We start from the raw sequence: 22,330 nt of genomic DNA, 5'->3' as shown, positions 1-22,330 counted from the left end.
TATGGCAGTGGTGAAAGTGGGAAGTGAAGAAGAGAAGGCGAAAATAATGAGAAATAAGTGGAAACTGAGAGGCGAAAATACGTGGATAGACGAAGACTTGACATGGGAGGAAAGAAGGATAAAATGGAAGATAAACCAAGTGGCATGGAAGGCAAGAGGAGAGGGTAAAAAGGTACGGATAGGGATGGGAAGAGTATGGATAGAGGGGGAATGGTGGGTGTGGGATGAGGTTAGAGGTATGCTTAGGAATGGCAGAGAGAGGTGCTGGGAGGAAGGGCAAGGGAAAGGAAAAGAAAATGAAAGAGAGGAAGAGCAAAGGCAGGGGGAATAGAGGAGGGAGAGGGAACGGGTAGGGGGGAAGAAAGAGGAGCAGAAATTGAGAAGGATAAGAGAGAGGAACTGGGTGGAAGAGTGGGAGAGGAAGAGGGAGAGGAGGGAGAGAGGAGAGGGAGAGGGGGGGGAAGCAGTATTTATAAGGTGGCCTTTTGGAATGTGGCGGGGCTAACAAATAAAGATAAAGAGTTTTGGAAAAGGCTGGAGGATTGGGACGTAATGGTGTTATGCGAAACGTGGGTGGACGGTAAGGGGTGGGAAAGGATAAAAGAAAAAATGCCAAGAAGCTACGTATGGGAAGTGCAGAGAGCAGGGAGGAAGAGCCGGAAGGGAAGGGCGATAGGAGGAATGATAGTAGGGGTGAGGGCAGGGATCAAGATGGAAAGAGAGAAGACGAAAAAAGATAAGGAAGGGATAGCATCGATAAAAGTGAAACTTGGAAAAGAGTGGTGGAGGGTAGTGGGAGTATATATAAATAAGGATATGGACCGGAAGTTGGAAGACCTGAAAGAATGGGTGGAGGAGATTGAGAGGGGAGTGAGAGTGCTGATAGGAGGGGATTTTAACGCAAGGACCGGTAAGGAAGGAGGGTTCGTGGAAGAGGGAGAAGAAGAGATGGGGGAAGGAGAGAGGAGATCGAAGGATGGCAAAGTAAATGGGGAAGGAAAAAAGCTGTGTAGATTTCTGGGGGAACGTGGGTGGGCGATTTTTAACGGAGGAATAAGAGGTGATGAAGAAGGAGAATGGACGTATACAGGGGGAAGAGGGGAGTCGGTGATTGACTACGTGTTAGGGGACAGGAGGACAAGGGAAAGGGTAGAACGGGTGGTGGTAGAAGAGAAGGTCGATTCAGACCATCAGCCAGTGACAGCGTGGGTGGAAGGGTGGGAGGAAGATATGGATAAGGGGAAGGGGGAAAGGAGCGGAAGTGGGAGAGGGGACTGGTCAGAAGAGGGCAGGAAAAAATTTAGAGAGTTAATGGGGGACAGGCAAGCGCGAGGAGGAAGAGTGGAGGAAGAGTGGCAGAGGTTGAAGGGGAGGATAAGGGAGGTATTAAGGGAAGTGAATGGAAGGGGCAAAAAAAGCGGAGGAAGGGGCTGGTGGGATGAGGAATGTAAGGAGGGAAAAAAGAGAGTTGGCAACATGTTAAGGAAATGGAGAAGGGAAGGAGGAGAGGGGGACAGTTACAGGGAGGAAAAACAGCGATACAAGAAGCTATGTGAAAGGAAGAAAAAAAGAGAAGTGGAGAAATGGGAAGAGGAAGTAAAGGAGGTCAGGACGGAGGGGCAGGTATGGAAGGTGGTAAACAGGGAGAGAAAGAAGAGAAGGAGGGTGAATGAGGGAATTAGTATGCAGGAATGGGATGGGTACTTTAAAGAGTTGTTGGGAGGAGTGAATGGGAGGGTGGTGATGGGAACAAGAAGAAGGGAAAGGAGGGAGGAGGAAGAGGAGATAAGGAGAGAAGAGGTGTGGGAGGTAGTGAAGAAGCTTAGAGAGAGAAAAGCGTTGGGAAGTGATGGAATTCCGAATGAGGTTTGGAAGTTTGGAAGGGAGGTAGTAAAAGAATGGTTATGGGAAGTGTGCAATAGAGTGTGGAAAGGAGAGGGGTGGCCGGAAGACTGGAGGGAGGGAATTATAGTGCCTATAGGAAAAAAGGGGGAGGGGGAAAGAGTGGGGGACTACAGAGGGGTGACGTTAGCACAAACGGCATACAAAGTGTATGCTGCCGTACTGGCGGAAAGGTTGAGGAAGGAGGTTGAAGAGAAGGGCTTGCTGCCACCGAGTCAGACAGGGTTTAGAAGAGGGGTTGGGACCACGGACAACATTTACGTATTGAATCACCTGATAAACAGGCAAGTAAATGGAAAGAAAGGGAAGATGGTGGTGATGTTCGTGGACTTAAAAGCAGCTTTTGACTCGGTGGACAGGAGGATTCTAGTGGAAGCCATGAGAAAAAGGGGAGTAAGAGAGGGCTTGGTGGAGAGGTGTAAAGAACTGCTGGGGGAGACGATATGCAGAGTAAGGGTGGGGGAAGAGATGGGAGAGAGATTTTGGACAGGAAGGGGAGTCAGACAAGGGTGTCCGTTAAGTCCGATTCTGTTCACCTTGCTGCTGGCGGACATTGACGATGAACTGAAAAAAGGGGGCTGGGGTGGAATAAAGCTGGGAGGGAGAAAGATATATACACTGGCTTATGCAGACGATATAGCGATGTTAGCGGAGAATGAGGAAGATATGAAAGGAATGATAGGAAAACTGGAGGGGTATTTGGACAGAAAGGGATTGATATTGAACAGTGAAAAAACGAAGATAATGAGATGCAGAAAAGGGGGAGGAAGATGGAAAAAGGTGAGTTGGAGGTGGAAGGGTAGGATAATAGAGGAGGTGAGAAAATTCTGCTACTTGGGATATGTAGTAAAATTTAATGGGAGGCAGGATGAACATGTAAAAGAGAGGACGAGGAGAGGGGCGGCGTTGCTGGGACAAGTATGGGGGATCGGAAAGAGGAGGTTTGGGGGGGATTGGGGTAGGAGAATATGGTTGTTTGATAAGTTGATATGGACGGTGATAAGTTACGGAGTGGAAATATGGGGGTGGAGGGAAAGAGGGGAAATAGAGAGATTACAGGAAAGATATTTAAGGTGGGTGTTGGGAGTGGAAAGATGTATACCGGGATATATGATTAGGGAGGAGTTACAAAGGGAGAAACTAAGAGGAAGGGCGGTTATGAGAGCATGGGGGTATGAGAAAAAATTGGAGGAGGGAAAGGGAGGGGAGCTGGCAAGGGAATGCTGGGAGGAGGTAAAGAGGAGGGCGAAAAGAGGGGTGAGCAGGGGGGGATGGGAGGAGGAGAGAAAAGAAGCGGCGGAGAGCAGGGGCTGGAAGATAGAAGAGGTGGAGGAGCTGAGGGAGGATGGGATGTGGAGGGGGGAGGACGTGCTTGAGAGAGAAAAGAGAATGCAAAGAGAAGAGAGGTGGAAGGAGATAGGGGAGGCAAAATTTAACAAGTGGTATGGCATGATAAAAGGGGAGGGGATACCGGAGTACTTAAAAAAAACTGGGGAGAAAATAGGTGGCAGAAAGTGGCTAGATACAGGCTGGGAGGTGGTATGAGGGGGGTGAAACATTGGATGGCAGAGGAGAGAAGAGTATGCAGGGTGTGTGGAGGGGGGGAGGAGACGTGGGAACACGTGTGGGAAGATTGTGCAGATTGGGGGGGAGGGAGATCATGGCAGGAAGCGGTGGGGGAGGTATTGGGGGAAGAAGGGGAGGGGGAGAGATGGCTGAGGAAATTAGAGAGAGTAAGGGAGGGAGAGGGTGATGGAGGGGACTGGGAGGTAAGGGAGGGGAAGAATGAATGAAAGAAAGAGGAGGAGTGAGGAGTTTGTAAACGGAAACGGAAGTCCACAGAGATAGGGAACTTGCGAGCGTGTGTGTGTGTGTAAAGATAGGTAGGGCGATTAGTATGTAAGGTTAATTGTAAAATAGGCTAAGGTAGGTTAAGTGAATGTAAAGGGTTGGGAACGTCCCTACAAAACGCCTTGCAACCCTGAGGGGAGCCAATAAATATATCTATCTATCTATTGGGAAAGCTAGAATAGGAGAAGAAATTAAGTTTTGTTAAAGCTTCTCAAAAGTTTCTTAGACAACGCCCATCCCACACAAATTTTTTAAGATTTTCAGTTAAAAAAAATAATGGCTTAGCAATAAGAGAAAATCCCTTCACAAATTTCCTATAATAAGAGCAGAGTCCCAAGAAGCTTCGCACTTGCTTCTTATTTTGAGGAATAGGCCACTCTTGAACGGTTTTAATTTTCTCCAAATCAGTGGAGATTCTTTTTTCTAAAACGACATGGCCTAAGTATTTCACTTCTCTCCCAAAAAAAATACATTTTTTTGGATTGAGTTTTAAATTTGCACCCCGTAAACGAAGAAATATTTCCCTTAAACTTGCCAGCATTCCTTCGAAAGTTTTACTATAGATAATGACATCATCCAAATAAACCATACAGATCTTATTCAATATCTCACGAAGAACCTGCTCCATCAATCGCTCAAAAGTAGCAGGAGCATTACATAATCCAAATGGCATTACAGTAAACTTCCATAAACCATTTCCTATAGAGAAAGCCGTTTTCTCCCTATCCTGAGAACGAAGCTTCACCTGCCAATAGCCGCTTTTTAAATCTAAGGTGGTGAACCAGGAATTTCCGGATAAACGATCAAAAAGATCATCTATTCTGGGAATAGGATAAGAATCTTTTTCTGTAATGGCATTGAGCTTCCTGAAATTGATACAGAATCTAATCGTTCCATCTTTCTTTTTTACTAAAACAACTGGAGAAACCCAGGCGCTATGAGATTCTTCGATGACACCACGTTGTTTCATTTCGTTTAAAATCTTTTCCACCTTTTTTCGCATATGCAGTGGAATTCGCCTAGGAGCCTGTTTAATCGGAGAAGAATTTTTCACCCTAATAATATGCTCAACGACGGAGCAATTTCCTGCAACCACATCTTCCGAAAAGACATTTTAAAACTCGATCACCAATTCAGCAAACTGCTCCTTTTGAGAAGCGTTGAAAGTTTCGGAATTTTTCTCAAAAAATTTCTTAAGAAAAAATGGAATCCTTCTATCAAAACTACAAATTCGGGAACAGAAAAAGTTTTCTTGACTCTCTGACACCGTTTCCTCAAAAACCGAAGAGAAAACGCTTCCTACCCCTATTTTTGAAAGAAAGTCCGCTCCTAGAATACACTCGTCTTTTATGGCCGCTATGATTACCGGAAAATCCAAAGAAAATTTTCCTATTTCGATTCCAACCACCACTCTATGTTTTACAGGAACCGTTTCTCCCGTTGGATAAGTCAAGAAATATCTCTCTACAGAAGTGGGTGATTGCAAAGAACCTAACAAATCTTCCTTAAGTACCGACACATCGGAGTCCGTATCTATTTTAAAGACGCAAGTCCGGCCATTAACTCGGCCGCGAAAACAAAAATCATTTAACCCGCTACTTATCCTACTTAATTTCGCAGGGACTTTGCACTCCTGAGCCGAACATGCCCCGCTGAGCTCGACTATTCCAAGTTTCCTTTCTCTTCGGTAGTTAGAGAAGGGCACTCCGACCGAAAGTGCCCTTTGGCACCGCACTGCCAGCACTCCTTTTTCTCACTCCCGAATCTCGTCCTGAAACCCGAATTCTTCTTAAAATTTGCAGAACTCTTTCCATCTTTCTCATTCCCCGCCGATTTAATGTCGTTCCCAGCTCTGCCTTTTCCGAGATCTCTACTTTCAAATTTCCGCGAAAAACTATTCGCTTGGATGACTTTTATTGCCATGGCCCTCTCTATGGCGGCTCTCAAGGAAGTTAATCCCTTTAACTGAAAAGTTCGTTTTACGAAACCGTCAGAAAGCGCCGCAACGAACTGGGCGCACGCAATCTTATCCCGCACCTCGGCCGAGCATTCCGAATAGGCTAAACGCGCTAAACGTTCTAAATCCGCTCCCAAAAGCTCTTCTCTGGGTTCTTGTCTCCGATTAGTGAACTGGGTGTAAAACGTTTGAGACATATGCGCTTCACCAAAACGCAACTCTAACCTAGCCTCTAATTCAGAATAGCGAAGGCTCTCGAATTCGGTTACCCCATCCAATACGGCACGCGCTTTCCTTCTTAAGCTCAAGGCTAAAGCCACGGTTCTCGAAGATTCCACCCAGCCATTCGCTTGCGCAATTAAATTGAATTGTACTAAATATTCGCGCAGAAGAACAGTCCCGTCGAACGTGTCGGGCTTTAATTTATAACCGAGCGCCGTCTCAGTCGAACCTCCACGCGCGGTGCGCCCCGCACACGAGCCCTCGCCCGTGCCCATCACATGCAGCGGCTCGACCGAATTTCCGCACGCGGCGCGCTCCGTACACGCGCCCTCACCCGCGCTTATCTCACGCATCGCTTCATTCAAAATTCCGCCGCAAAAAACGTTATTGGAGGGACTTAGCTGATGTACGGCGAGTTGCTCCTGAAGACGTGCCACCGTAGCATCGCGTTCCTTCAGGCGAGCCTCAAACTCGCTGCGGAAAAGCTGTTGCTCCTGCTGCTCCAGCCGCCGCTCCTGGCGCAGCTTCTGAAGCTCCAAGTAGATAGCTTCGAAAGCACCCGCCTCTGCCTCCGTCGCCCCCGCATCCTGCGGATAGGTCGCGCCCGCCTCCGTTGTTGCCGACGCCGCGGCCTGCGAACGGGTCCTCGGCGGGGTGTGCGTGGTCGTCATCCTGTTCGGGATACTGCGTTCGTCGCCTCGTATCCCGGACGAGCCCCCAAAATGTTACGCTCGTCGAGTAAGTTCGCCGCCGTAACACTATCGCGCACTCCACACTCGCGCACGTATTTTGCGAAACTCGCAAAAAGAAAGAGAACTCAAAAAAACTTAAGAAATGCGTTTATTCTAAGCTCGTAAAACAGAACGCGTGCGGATTCCAAAAATCCGCCAGACAGAAAATCAATAATTCCATATACAAACTTCCGTTGTCAAGGAGCGCGCTTCACAGTTTTCCCCGACTTCTCTACTCAGTGTCCAGCACGGGCGTAACAATACTGTGCTCAGGTAATACCGAAAATTCCACGATGATTCCGAGAGTGAGGTTAGGATGGAGATGATACTTGTCACGAAAGTATTCGGAATTAGGTGAAAGTCCCGAAGAAAACGAGTTAAGGCGCGTGACAAGCAACAAAAGACCTGCTTATATCTGTAACAAAAATGCCCGAAGGCAGCCTGCGGCAGCAGAAATATTCACCTGTGCAGGAGCAAAGAATTTCGACAATCGCCAATACTTACAGAGAGAGAGAGAGAGAGAGAGAGAGAGATTTTCATTTACTTTTCGTAGAGTTCTTCTTGCTCGACTTCGTTGATATTATTGATGTGTGTGTAATCCGGTATGCGTTCGGCTCTCCTTTATGCACACGGCTTCACGCGCCTACGATCTCTGTACGGAGCACTACGTCGTTCCCGATTAAACACTCTCGCGACACTTTGTATGCTTATTGCGAAAAATTTATGCTATCTTTGTTGTATATCTATGGTTAGCGCATGCGCAGACATGTATGTGAGCGTCGGAACATCAGCGGCGTTGCGTAACTCGAGAGACTGAAAGAGTCTTTGATCCAAGACAGACTTGTAGCGTGTATCGTTCAGAGATTATTAAATATATCAGCATAACACCAGTGGTCATTATTTATACAAATCTACGTATAGATACAACATGGCGCAGTCGTAATAGTACTACGAGCCGCATAATAAGCGAAGTCGCATAGAAAAATCCGTACGAGTTCTCACTGGAAAATAAAGGTTATGGCTACCGCCGATACAGCTACTGAGTATTACGGCAAGCCGCCGAAAAGTCTGGATCTAAGTGGAAATATTAGCAAAAACTTGCGTAAATTTAAACAAAGTTTTGATATTTTCCTAAAGGCGTCTGGTAGTAACAGAAAACCGGATGAGATAAAAGTTGCCATACTACTAAATATTGTCGGTGAAGATGGCATTGAGCTGTATAATACGTTCAATCTACAAGAGGCAGAGAGGAACAATTTGGCAAAGGTATTGCAATGCTTCGAAGAGTATTGTGTTCCCAAGAAGAACATCGTGTACGAAACTTTTAAGTTCTCCAGTAGAATGCAACAGGAAGGTGAAAAATTTGATAGCTTTCTGGCAGAAATAAAGAAGCTCAGTCAGACATGTGAATTTGGAACAATAGCTGACAGGATGGTTCGAGATAGGATTGTTCTGGGAATAAAAGACAAGGTGCTACAGGAGAGGCTACTGAGGGTAGAAGATCTCAATTTGCAAAAAGCAATTGACTACTGCAGAGCTGCTGAAGTATCCAAGGTCCAAGCAAAAAGTCTACAGGGAGACAAAGCAGAAATAGACAGTATACGCAAGAAGGTACAGCAGAAGTCCAGTAAATTCAAAGGCAAGGACGCAGCAACAAAATTTGACTGTAGGAGATGCGGAACAAACCATGGTCCACGAGAATGTCCAGCGTATGGAAAGAAATGCAAGAAGTGCGGTAAATTAAATCACTATGCGATTGGTTGTAAAGTTAAAAAGATAAAGGAGCTTACAGAGCAAACTAATGTACAGTCTGAGTCAAAAGATAGTTCATTTTGTATTGATCAAGTAGAAATTGGTAATATTAATTCTAGATGGTTTAAAATGATTCAAGGGGGGTTTTTTCGTGCATTCCTCGGTTGAGGAATTATAGTGTCTTGTACCCAAAGGTAATTGACACAAGCGATGTAGACCCAGTTCGACATTTACATTATTTCCACTGTACACATATATATGTCTCGCGGCCGCCCCACTACCGCGAATCACCGCCATCTTGTAGTCCTGAACGCGTGATATAATAAATCAATACCCGCCCGTATGTAGCTAGATAACTTTTCCAGTTTTCTTGAGAAACTTGAAAATAATGTACAATATGTCCCAATTTTTTGTTTTAATAATACGCAATAAATCAATATTTTCTAAAAAATTCGCGTCTCTCAATTCTTTATCCATTTCAATTCTGTGCTCGTCATATTTTTGGCATGTTAATAGTACATGGTATAAATCCTCACTCTCATATCCACATTCACATCTTTCGTTGTCTATATAACCCTTTCTCTTCAATGATGATCCCAAGTTGAAATGATTCGCTCTCAGTCGATTAAATAAGGTCACAAAATATCTTTCCGCGTTGATTTTGTGGAACCACGGTTTGGTGGCGACATCATCATAGAAGTGATTAAAGTAGAAAATACCTTTGTGCTCTGCATCGCGGACAATGGCTTTTTGTGTAGCATTCCATGCTTCAATCTTGTCCTGTTTCCTAAAATCACCCACCGGTATCTCAATCGTCCGATCAGCCTCCTCCAAAGCTGCCTCTTTTGCTAGGGTATCCGCCTGCTCGTTACCTGCAATGCCCACGTGAGCCGGGATCCAGACCAATATGATTCTTTTACCGAGATTAGTTTCAAGGTCATATATGTGCCTTCTAGTTTCCGTAATATATCTATTTCTATGCACGTAAATGAGGTTACTTTGAATGGCCTGTAGAGCCGACTTACAATCTGACATAATGATAATACTCCTGTTTCTATAAGAGTGCTGTTGTATCATAAGTTGAAGCGCTGATTTAATGGCGAATGCTTCCGCCGTGTACGATGAGCATGTTCCCGGAAGGCTCATTTTGAAAGCAATATCCTGATCCTCGATAACAATACTAGCCCCTGTTGATCGACTCGATTCATCATACGAGCCATCCGTATAGATTATCTCCATATCTGCGTCCACACAATGCTTCTCAACGATCTTACATATAAGTAACTCATCCGAGTATCGTTCACTTTTCCTCGATTCACCGACTTCCAAATCCACGCATGGTTCGAAGGTATGGGCCATGTAAGGGCCCTGAAAAATTTCAAATTGTCCACTTCGTCCAATGCCGGTTCTAAATCTCAATTTCTTCCAAATTTCCGATAACATGGAAAATTTGTGTGTTGGCTGAAGAAATCGACAATAGCTCTCTCGATCCAACATTTGTTGCAATTTATCGCACAGACCGTTCCTGTTATACGCAATAGCTCGAGTTACAAAGTTACAACCCAGCATGAAGGCTCTATCTCTGAGAAGCATCACCTTAGCCTCAGCTATCAGGACATTGTTGGGGGTACTATTCCTGTATCCAAGTGCAGTTCGAATGCCCATATATTGGGTTCTCTCTAATTTGATCTGGGATGCAGCATCCCTCGGGAAATAAACAAAAATTCCATAATCCGTAATGGATCTCACCAGACTTTTATAGAGCATGAGAGCCGTGTTGACCTCCATGCCCTTGGACACTCTGCACAGGTATCTCATAACGGAGTTAGCCCGATTGACCTTTCCTCTGACCTCCTGAACTTGACGATCAAATTTGAGGCTATTATCCAACCAGATACCGAGAAATTTAGCGCCGTTGTTATTACATACCTTACATCCCTGAATGTTGATGGTCATATTTTTATCTACATAACCATTCCTGTTGAATTCCACCAGAACAGTCTTTTTAGGTTCAAGGTCCAAACCGATTCGTCCCAGAGTTGAAGCAACAGTGTTAACAGCTTGTTCCAGAAGGAGGCGGTTGCGCTGACGATCCCGTCCCGAAACGTACATGCCAATGTCGTCCGCGAATTCGACCATCTCAACACCTTCCGGGAGAGCGTCGTATAGAATTCGAGTGAAGAGAGAATACAAAGCCGGACTAAGCACGGCGCCTTGCGGGAGGCCCTTGTATACAAAGCGATCTATATGTTCAACGGAGTTAACAATAAATCTTACTTTTCTTCGGCATAGCCAATTTCGAACGAAATTGACTATGCCAGCAGGACAGCCAAGCGCCATAAGCCCATCCAGCAAAATGTGAAACTCCACACTGTCATACGCAGCTGATACGTCAAGGAAGGCCGCCAAAGTGTATTCTCTTGCACTTAGTGCCGCACGAATATCTGATGTGATTCTAGCCAGGTTGTCAGCACAGGATCTCCCTCTTCTAAAACCGTTCTGAGACATACTAAACTTGCCCTCTTTTTCTGCCCACCAGATCAACCTCTCATTTATCATCCGCTCCATAAGTTTACCTACACATGATGACAACGAAATGGGTCGCACTTTCTCCTTGCCAACCTTGTCGATAAAAATTACTTGATAACATGACCAATCAGCAGGCAAAACCCCGGCCAGCCACACAACATTGAATAATTCCAAAAGGTAAACCTTACCCGATTCAGGCAACAATCTAAGCATTTGGTACTCCACGCCATCCATACCAGGGGCTGAGTCCCTTCTGATCATTCTAATCGCTCTATCTAATTCTGGACGTATAAAAGGGGCATCGAACTCCACTTCAGTACCCAAATGTTCCGGTTCGCCCGTCGGGTTGAAGCCCACAAATGGAGGAGCCAAACCATCAATAGTTTTCCTAATTTCCACTTCTCTATCCTTGGTTTGCCACTTGTTCCATTCTATATTTTTACGCGTGTTTTTTAAAATGCGCATGGTACTCCAAACATAAGAGAGGCTTGTAAATCTGTTGATACCCTTACAAAAATCATCAAAATTATCCTTTTTCGCTTTATTCAAAACTTTTCTGGTGACTGCACACTGTCGCTTGTACTCAATCCAAGCATGAATATTTCTAAGCCTTTTAAATTCCGAAAAGGCACGTCTTCTGTCCCGAATCGCTACATCACAATCCAAATTCCACCATCTGTGGGATCTCTTAACTTTCCGCGGGTCAATCTGGCAAGGGCGATTCATATCCATACGTCTACCTGAAGCTTGGAAAACAGCCGACTTCAACGTTGAAATGAAATCCTGATAATACTTTTCAAAGTCATCTTCAAATCTTGGGCCGGCAGGAGCCAATGTTCTGTCGATCTCCCTCTCAACTATCACACGATATTTTGACCAATCCGTCCTTTTAGTGGATGTTCTATTCGATAATTTTCTATATATGCGAGTATTGATGTCCACGAAAAATCCAATAGGGACGTTGTCGCTGTCGTGAGACTCATCTAATTGTTGGTAATCAATGCTGCCAGCAACACTGCCAGCAGCAAACAGAAGATCAATATTGGAATCCCTCTGTCCGCTGCAACCAATACGGGATCTAGTGTCCACATTAATGCATATAAAACCTGCATTAGCCATGGCATCATGCAATATATCTCCGTTATTATTAGATGACTCGCAGTTCCATGCTGTATTATGGGCATTAAAGTCGCCGAGAATAATACTATCACATGGATTACCATTGATGGTGTTGAAGACTGTAGTAAGATCCCGTGCACTCATACCAGCTCTGGGGTGACGATAAACCGCAACAATGTTGATATTATTTTCAAGATTCGAAGTCTTGATACCCACCGTATCGTACATTGTGGGGGGTGTCCCGACAATTGGTAACACGTCAAATGCGATACAGGACCGGACAGAAATGGAAACGCCACCACTTCCAAGAATGTTCCTGCTCTGGATTGTTCTAAATCCAGAAAGATAAATTGAATTATGGCTAGTACACCGCGTTTCTGTGAGTACAATAATGTCGTAATCCATTGATAATTTTGATAGTTCGTTTTTATGACATTTATAACCTCTGCAGTTCCAAAGTAATAGTTTGAATTTTTATATAAAATTATAACGATATTTATCTTTGTTTCTACCGTACCTTGATGATTCTCTATTTTCCGTTTCCTCATATAATTGTAAATTATCTGAATACTGGGGGGCATCCCCCTCCTGATCCTTTTGTGACCCCGACATAGCCAGGGCGCGAATCAACTTAATCCGAGCTCCCGGTACCCTCCGAAGAAGCAGCAAAATGCTCTCGATGGTTTCCGTAATTCGTTGATCCTCCTGATGATCCACGTTCGCAAAGTTGTCCCTGGAGAGGACCTCACTCTCCCCACGGCGGCTCGCTGAGAACATAATACCTCTCTTCTCCCTAGTAATTTCGCCGGAGCGAAGGTCAAAGGACTTGTAAAAATTTTTACGCGGAGCTTCATATATCGTACTCCGTTTATCCCTCGTGGAAAGAGGAGGAAGAGAATTCCCGTTGTCTCTCTGTATTGGAGCGGCCAATCCACTTGTACGTGAAGAACGTGGCACCGATCGCAGGACCTCAGAGTATGAATTGGGCCCTGCCGATAGCGCAAGACCTGGCCAGGAAGTCGGATTAGTGAATTTGTTTGGGAATTCTTGTGGAGAATCCAGCGTCTCTCCTTCCACAATCTGTCTCGCACTATAAAATGAGACATTTCTGTGGGCCATAACTATATTAATGTTTTTGTTTTTGTCATACTGAGGGCAGCCTCTAAACGTAGATTTGTGTTGACCCCCGCAGTTATAACAGCGTTGTTCCCTTTCGCAACGACCATGTGCTTTGTCACCGCAAATTATACAACGTGTATCACTTTTACAATTTAATTTGGTGTGACCAAATCTAAAGCAATTGAAACATTGACGTACCTGAGGAACGTAACGTCGAACTCTAAGGGCGATACCTTTATCAAAAACAGTCAGGTCACGAATATTCTTATCTTTAAAGGTCACGATAATACTGTCCGTGGCAGCCAACGAAGTTTTACTATTCTCCGGATCCCATTTCCTACGATACATCCGCTCGATACTCAGGATCTTAGATTTATCCCGAATACACGACCATAATTCCGGTATAGACGAGGGCCAGTCCGAGATGACTCCTTTACTAAGGCAAAAACGTTGTTCTAAATTAGCCCTGAGCTTCACCGGAGCTCCAAGGGCATCGATCTTATCCAGCGCGTAATTGGCATCTCTAAAATCTTTGAATTCGGCCTCAGCAGAGAAATGACTAATCATGGTGACGGATAGCGGACAAATCCGTAACTCATTCAAAATCATCCATATCTTTATTTGATTTTTACCTCTTCTGGTCGTAGTTTGGTCCGGAGGGAGTCGCAAAATAATTATAGCTTTACCTTTATAATCATCTTCATACCTATTAAATTTCCGTGCATCCGTTGCTACATTATCCGAAGGGTCACGGACTTTTAGGAAATTTCCGCTAACAATATATGCCTCTTTAATAATAGTGGCATTCGTGTTTACATGTTTCTCAGCGGCTTGAGCATCAGGTACGTTGTTGGTAGCCACGCCGGGGGCACGTGATATATCGGCGTTCACATCACAGCTTATATGGACGGGCGGGGCGGGGGGGGCGCTATCGCTAATATCACTGTGCTTATAAGGATCCTGGTGGATGTCCTGGGAATCCTCGTCGTCGATATTATCTATCTCCATATCGTTCCGGGAAGTTTTAGTCTCCGTGTCGATATTGCGTCTTTTTCGAATTTCTTCTTCTCTTAACCTCTTGGAAGAGGCGTGTCCACGGTATTTCACCTTTTGCCAGCTCCCTTCAATTGTCGCGGAAGAAGCAAACGTTTCGAAGGAATTTTCACTTAAATCGTCTGTACACGTTTTTTGCCTCTTAACGGAACTCAACTGGCTATTCTCGCTCGAAACGGTCTCGTCGCATACCGACCGCGTGTCTTCCAATTCGTGTGATTCCATAAGAAAATCTATCTCTTTGAATCAAAAAGAGCCCTCCCCCTCCGAGGGGGGAGTAGAAAGTAGGAATTTAATTAAACAGAGCCCACCCGAACTGAGTGTAACAAGACTACGCAGTACAACGCACGTGTCTCTATTCGATTTCAAGAGGTTAAGAACCACGAAGCAAAGCGCCGCGACTAACACGTCCGACTCGTATGGCGGTTCGAGCCGAACTCCTAAAATGATTCAAATAAATAACAGTATTGTTAAATTCAAGTTAGACACAGGAGCGGATGTAAATGTTTTACCGTTAAAAATATATAATAAAGTTAAAAAGTCAAAAGTTAAATTAGAATCTGCTAGTATAATTTTAGAAAGTTTTGGTGGTAGTAAGATAAAACCGCTAGGAATAGCTGAACTGTTATGTACTATAAAAGATGTAACGAAAAAACAAAAGTTTGTAATTGTTAGAGAAGATACAATGCCACTGCTAGGTTTATGCATATGCCGAGAATTTAATTTAATTAAAAGTACATGCTTCAAAATATAAATATAAAAGATAAGTTTATATCAGAAATATTGATATTTTTGAAGGTAATGGAACTTTTAGAAAAACGTGTACTATTGAAATAGATAAAAAGTGTACACCAGTTGCTAATCCACCTAGGAGAATTCCCCATACAGTTCGTGATAAATTAAAAAATACTCTTGATAAGATGGTAAAAAACGGGATAATATCAAAAGTAGAAAATCTTAAGGGCTGGGTCAGCAACTTGGTAATTATTAAGAAAGCGGATGGTAAATTAAGAATATGTTTAGATCCGAGAGATTTAAATAAGGTAATTAAAAAGGCCTAAAGATGTGCTAATACCCACAGCGAGTGAAATAAGAGAAAAGTTGTCGAACAAACGCTATTTCACTGTATTAGATTTAAAAAATGGGTTTTGGCATGTTAAATTAGATGATGAATCGAGTGAGCTGTGTACGTTTTCAACTCCTTTTGGATGTTACAAGTTTAATAGATTAGCTTTTGGGTTGAATATGGCACCTGAATATTTTCAAAAAGAAAATGCTGAAAATTTTGATGATATAGAGGGTGTCACAATATATTTTGATGATTTGATAATTTTATCGGACATAGAAGAAAGCCATGATAAAATACTTAAAAAAGTCATTGAGCGTGCCAAAAAATTAGGTGTTAAATTTAACAAAGATAAGGTACAATATAAAGCTAAGACAGTAAAATTTTTAGGCAATATCTTTAGTGCTGAAGGAATGGCAGTAGATCCGGATAGAGTACAGGCGATATTAGCTATAGAAAGCCCTACAAATGTAAAAAAGCTACAAAGTATAATAGGCATGATTAATTTTTTGCGGAATTTTATACCTAATCTATCGGAAAAAACAACGCCACTTAGGGAGTTACTAAAGAAAAATGTCCAATTTCAATGGTTGCCAATACATAAAAATTGTCTTAATAAAATAAAGCAGGAAATAGTAAATGCTCCTATATTGGCAAATTTCGATTCAAATAAAGAAATCACGATACAAGCAGATGCTTTGCAACATGGTTTAGGTTGCTGTTTGCTGCAAAATGGAAAACCAGTTAGTTTTGCGTCCAGAAGTCTTACGAATAGTGAGCAAAATATGGCTCAAATTGAAAAAGAACTATTGAGTATACTTTTTGCTATACAGAAATTTCATTACTATATTTATGGAAGAGAAATTAATGTTAATACGGATCATAAACCGTTAATTAGTATACCAAATAAAAAAATTTCAGAAATTCCTTCCACTTGTTTACAGAAAATAAGAATTAAACTGCTTAAATATCAAATAAAAATAGCATTTATTTCAGGCAAAGAAATGCATATTGCAGACTTATTATCTAGATCCTTCTTAAGTGAAGCAAATACAGATGATAGTTGGTTGCAAGAAGTGGTACATTCTATTGAAACGGGTCTTAGTATTACAAATGCTAAAAAACAGGAACTTCAAAAAGCCACTATGGCTGATTCAACACTATCTAAACTTAAAGATTATCATTTTAATGGATGGCCTAAAATGAAAAAAGATGTAGATGATAGATTCAAATTTTACTTTAATCTACAAGATCAAATCACAATAGAAAATGATTTAGTATATCTTAATTTTAAATTAATAATTCCAGTTGAATTTCGACAATACATCTTAAAGGTGTTGCATGAATCACACTTTGGGATAACTAAAACTAAAGCTAGAGCAAATCAAGTAATATATTGGCCAGGTATGAGTAGAGATATAGAAGAAATGATTTCCAGGTGTACAATTTGTGAAAAATATAGTAATTCAAATGTTAAAAAACCATTAATATCTCATGACATTCCGAAAAATCCCTTTGGAAAAATAGCAAGTGACATTTTGCAATTTGGAGGAGAAGATTATTTGGTAATTCAAGATTACTACTCTATATATAAATGGCTAGAAATATTAAAACTAAAAAATAAAACACAGGGACGGAAGTTATTAATAAACTAAAATCTGTATTCGCTACACATGGAATACCAAATATACTAATATGTGACAATCAACCATATAATTCAAACGAGTGTAAAGAATTTGCAAAGAAATAGTGTTTTGAGATAATAACTAGTTCTCCAAACTATCCAAGAAGTAATGGACTAGCAGAACGTGCAGTACAAACAGCCAAGAAAATATTAGAAAAGAGCAAACAACAAAACATAGACTTAGAGATTGCCCTTCTAGAATATAGAAATATGACAATAGCGGGATTAAATGTATCACCTGCACAAATTATGTTCAATAGACGTGTTAAAACTAAAATACCAGTACACACCAAGCTACTACAACCAGCTATACCGCGAAATGTTCATAACAAGCTGATTGAGAAACAAATTCAAGCAAAGAATTATCATGACCTACACGCAAAGAAGCGTGAACAGTTTCGAGAGGGAGAAAATGTATTAGTAAGGACAGGAAAAGTATGGGAGCCGGTTTAAATAATTTCTAAACATAATACTCCCCGATCTTATATCATTATTAATAGTAAAGGTAACATGGTTAGAAGAAATTCGAGCCACTTAAAGAAAACAAAAACCGAATTTAAAACTAATTATGATGAGGACTTTGATGACCGTACCAAGCGTAATGAGCGTAATGATTCTATTGTACCAGATAATGCGAATACTGTGAATGAGGAACGACAACAAATGAAAGCTATTCGCAGCGGGAGAATGGTTAAACCTCCGGTTAAGCTAAGAGATTATGTATTGTAGTGTTGCGATTGTCAAAATGTTTAGTTTTATTGGTCACTTGAGAAAGAAATATGATTCTGTTTAGTTTTGCGTATAAAATTTCATTATAATTTGTTAAAGGCTGAGTTGATATTAAGTATGGTTTAATACTTTAATAAAGTTTAGTTTACTGCTTTTAAAAAAGAAAAGGGAGATGTTGTATATCTATGGTTAGCGCATGCGCAGACATGTATGTGAGCGTCGGAACATCAGCGGCGTTGCGTAACTCGAGAGACTGAGAGAGTCCGTGATCCAAGACAGACTTGTAGCGTGTATCGTTCAGAGATTATTAAAGCTGCGGTCCACTTGACGCTACAAATGCTTCGAAGCATTCCTCTTCTCTTTTCTTTCAACGAAGGAAGAAGGAGAAGAAGAACGCTCCAAAGCATTTGTAGCGTCAAGTGGACCGCAGCCTAAATATATCAGCATAACACCAGTGGTCATTATTTATACAAATCTACGTATAGATACAACAATCTCTTAGTGAACATTTGCTGAAAAACAATTAATTTGTTTTAATCTTTATTTACTTAGCAACGATGAAAATCAATATTAATTACTTGAAGTTGTAATCAAATGTGTAAAGCCCGATTAACGGTGTCACGTAAACGTAGTCATAATGAATTTAATCTGATTATTATTACTTATTATTACTTATTACTTATTATTACTTATTATTACTTTATCTTAAAATTTGCAGTAGTTACAACGTAAATGGACATTTCTCCAAAAATTAAAAAATAAAAAAAAATAAACTTTCTTTAATAATAACTTTTGCAAATATTTAATAATTTCCAGAATCCGAACATTTTAATTTACGTTATATTAAAAAAAAAAACATTTATTTGTGTATGTTTACATACCTCTTGCATGTGCTCTTTTGTTCCAATTTTCTTGATTATTTCTGCCAATTACTGACAAGTTGACTTGGACAAGTGTTTTGGTGTCCTTCCCACATTATTTGATTTTGGCGTCACCTTAGCTGTGGCATTAATCTCATCTGACTTAAGACTTTATTGAGATAAATGTTATTAATTAATTCCTGATTTATATAATTTAACATATCTACACGTAGTAATATTAATATCTAATATAAACGATACAATTACTTCAATATTTAAAAAAGTTATGTATATAATTATACAAAACTAACCGCGATTAATCTGATTAAGTAAGCTTGTAATTCAGATTCATTCGTATTGTTTATTAGTGTCAAGTGATCTTGTATCGAACTGCCTTTCACTCTAGTCATACTATGAAGAACTGTCTTGATTGTTCGCAGCGGAGTGTCGAACTTTCGTTTCTTTTACCATGTAGTAGGATAATCCTATAAAAATAACATATATAATACATATAATGTTGTCGCACTGAAATATTAATTTAAGACATACAGCGCAATTAAAACGTTTACTAACTTATTAGTAACTCATGTTAATTGCAAAATGTGCACAATAGTAATCTTTCTTATTGCATTCTCATTTACTTGAATAAGATGAGAAATTGCATTACCTTAAGGAAACGATGCACTTCCAAGAGTATTGTATCGTAATCTAAATCAACGGCCCAAATTGACATTGTTTTCACTATTTTCCATAAGCATTTCATCACCAATTCTTCATATTTCGAGGGAACATTTGATTCAGCGCAGGAATGAAGCAGCTAATCAATACACTGAAAACAAACGTAATAAAATAGAAATAAAAAATTAAAATAAACAATATCACGTTATTGTTTCTCTTCTAAAATCGTACCATATAATAGTGGTATGATTAGAATTGTCAATAATTTTTACCATGATATTATTGATCACTCTGTAATACGCTGCAGCCTGATGCAAATACTGCCACCTGTTTTCGGCCAACAAACTTATCATCTGATCTACTAATTCCGTCAAATGCATGAAAGGAACATTCTTCCCGAGAAATCCACTGTCATAAAACTGGAAAAAAAGTTTTAAATAAAAAAAGTTCAAGATTTTTTTAAATCGCTAATTGAAATTTTTTATGCAAACCTAATTTACACCTTGTATTAAAATTTCTTATAAAAAATATTTTTCGAAAATTTCAAATACTTTTAACACATTCGAACGTCAAGAGAAAAATACAAACGTTTTCTATTGTATTCATGGACTAAACATCGGTCTCAAGACTCTAATAAGCTAAATTAAATAAACTCGATATCGGAACGATACCAGAATATCACATTGCAAATACCAAATTGTATATATTATGTAAGTACTGAGCGCGCGCGCGGACATATCTAGATGAAAAACCTATCCAGAGCAATAATTAACATATGAGCCGCGCGTTATCCAGTCTAATATTGGAACATTAAACGTTAACGAGTAACCAAGGTATACTATACGGTACATCTAAAGTACTCTGCCACATAAATTAGGAGTTTGGTATAAAAATGAGGCATAATTTCACAATCAGGAAATCTTTCTAATGCTACTCCTCTATCTCTCAATGAATGTATCCGTATATCAAACATGACAATGTAATTCCCATCATTAAACTAAATCAAGCATAAATATTAATATTGTGCCTTCAAATATATATGTTTAAAGAGAATAACGATTTCTTAAACAACTACTGTATTCTTATGTCGGTAGCAAACAGTCTTAACAACGAGCGTAGACTAATCATATCGCGTTCCATAATCGTGTAGCCCTTGCGTTGGTATGTATTATATTACGTGCTAGGAATTAATAGCTTTCATCAGATGTAACGTAGGAACGTTAGTAGCGATTGACAATTGACGACAACGCAACGTAGTTGCTTAGCCACAGTACCGTTAACCAGAGCTTTTTTAGGCTTATTGCTCTGCTGCATACGAGGAGGACGAGACCGATGTTCTCTTTGGCCTTTAGGTCCCTGCGAACTGTTGTTAAACATGAATTCGTTACAGTAATAATGTAGATATTTACATTAATAAGAAAATATTCAATTTTTTAATGTTTTGTTCAATTGCATTATGTATGCACTTAATTATAGACATACGTTATACATCTTCGGTTCCAGCGGGAGAAACCAAACGTATGTTAAATAATTACGACAAAATAATGTAAATATCTACATTATTACTGTAAGGAATTCATGTTTAACAACAGTTCGCAAGGACCTAAAAGCCAAAGAGAACATCGGTCTCGTCCTCTTCGTATGCAACAGAGCAATAAGCCTAAAGAAGGTCTAGTTCACGGTACAGTGGCTGAGCAACTACGTTGCATTGTCGCCAATCGCAAATCGCTACTAAAGTTGCTACATTACATCTGATGAAAGCTATTAACTCCCAGCACGTAACATGATACATACCGACAGAAAGTTTCTTCAACACCGCACCAATATTAATTTCTGCGTCCTTAGCGAACATCTTCGGTTTCTCGAAAGGAATAGCCACGTCACTTTTAATGGTTTCCCACTTTCCTTTGCCATCATCTTCGTCACGTTTCTTTCCTCGTTCTTTTTCTTTGCGTTCTTTACGTTGCTTTTTCCTCTTTGCTTTATCCTCGTCCTTCTCCTAGGCTATGGCCCTATGTAAAAAAAACATTATGGTGTTATATAATATATTATGCTTCATGTTATCGGCGTTTTAAATATAAAATATTTCGCGTTTTACCTGTTATCAGAGCGGCGAGACCTTTAGCGTAAAATCGACAATACATCGCCCCCAAGCATTTATACATGGAATTGGCTGTGAGGTTCAACGCCATTTGCCTGATATGATAATCCATTTTCTGTTCCGGCAATAGATTCGGCGCTTTCATGAGTTGCTTGATCTGCTGTCTGCTTTTGACTAATTTATGACTCTCCGTCGGGATCATACCTGACTCCAGATTTAACTCGAGAATATTTAATTGCTGCACTGTATAAATTATGTTTTAGTCCAGATATTTACTTCATGTTGTTTGCATATAAGAAAATTACCTCGGCGTCAGCATACCCCGCACCGGGCACGGTGATAAAACACAAATTGTACACTTGTATAATACTCGGATTAATACATCTTGTATAATACCAGAAATGGAAGTTCATCAGCAGTCCCAGCTTGTCATAGAAACTTTTCTTCGGATCAAGTACGAGACCTTCAGCATACGCCGCAGCTTTCCTACGCGAGCTATCTAACATATATCTAGTTTCTTAATAACGACAATATATAAAAATATATTCAGATCTCACCTTTATCGAGGTTAATATTAATAATAATATTAACCTCGCGACACGACGCGAGCTGTCACATCACGACACACACGACGCACTACACGCACGACGCACTACACGCACGAAACTCGCTACACTACTCCGCGATGACAGTCCCTCACGGGATGAAGCAAGCTACGGCGCGGCAATCAATCGAGATAACTAATCGGCATCGCGGAAAAGAGGCTTCAATTTTTCGATACAAACGAAATTCACTCAGTTAACACGCTTTTTTAAAAGTGGATAATAGATACTTTTAGATAAATTATTGCAAACGATATTTGTATTCTTTTAACGAGAATTAGTGTGACAATATCTATGATCAAGGATTATTCATCTGATATATCTGACGAATCATTGAGCTTACTAGTTATATTTCTTCTTTCATTTTTCTCGTTT

General features: G+C 40.8%; 3 protein-coding genes across 3 annotated transcripts; 1 reads left to right on the top strand and 2 right to left on the bottom strand.

Annotated features, from left to right (window-relative positions):
- Nucleotides 1-552: 552 nt before the first annotated feature.
- LOC143907534 (uncharacterized) lies at nt 553-3,447 on the top strand. The gene has a single exon (XM_077424378.1). It carries the CDS (start codon nt 553-555, stop codon nt 3,445-3,447), a length of 2,895 nt encoding a protein of 964 aa, XP_077280504.1.
- A 1,632-nt stretch (nt 3,448-5,079) lies between these two features.
- On the bottom strand, nt 5,080-22,016 carry LOC143907555 (uncharacterized). The gene is made up of 9 exons (XM_077424396.1): nt 21,911-22,016; nt 21,659-21,839; nt 21,351-21,596; nt 21,047-21,264; nt 19,484-19,671; nt 19,242-19,403; nt 18,886-19,059; nt 18,596-18,743; nt 5,080-7,078 (listed from the first exon to the last, which is right to left on the bottom strand). The coding sequence occupies exon 9, from the start codon at nt 6,601-6,603 to the stop codon at nt 5,416-5,418; it is 1,188 nt and encodes a 395-aa protein (XP_077280522.1). The 5' UTR covers nt 6,604-7,078; nt 18,596-18,743; nt 18,886-19,059; nt 19,242-19,403; nt 19,484-19,671; nt 21,047-21,264; nt 21,351-21,596; nt 21,659-21,839; nt 21,911-22,016; the 3' UTR covers nt 5,080-5,415.
- LOC143907533 (uncharacterized) lies at nt 8,877-10,371 on the bottom strand. Its single transcript, XM_077424377.1, has 2 exons — nt 8,952-10,371; nt 8,877-8,899 (listed from the first exon to the last, which is right to left on the bottom strand). The coding sequence occupies exons 1-2, from the start codon at nt 10,369-10,371 to the stop codon at nt 8,877-8,879; spliced, it is 1,443 nt and encodes a 480-aa protein (XP_077280503.1).
- Nucleotides 22,017-22,330: the final 314 nt, after the last annotated feature.

This window comes from Temnothorax americanus, unplaced genomic scaffold (genome assembly GCF_048541705.1).
Source record: "Temnothorax americanus isolate GAGA-0224 unplaced genomic scaffold, ASM4854170v1 Scaffold83, whole genome shotgun sequence".
Taxonomy (NCBI): domain Eukaryota; kingdom Metazoa; phylum Arthropoda; class Insecta; order Hymenoptera; family Formicidae; genus Temnothorax; species Temnothorax americanus.
The sequence above is the reverse complement of the archived record's forward strand: the minus strand, read 5'-3'. Positions and strand labels throughout refer to the sequence as shown.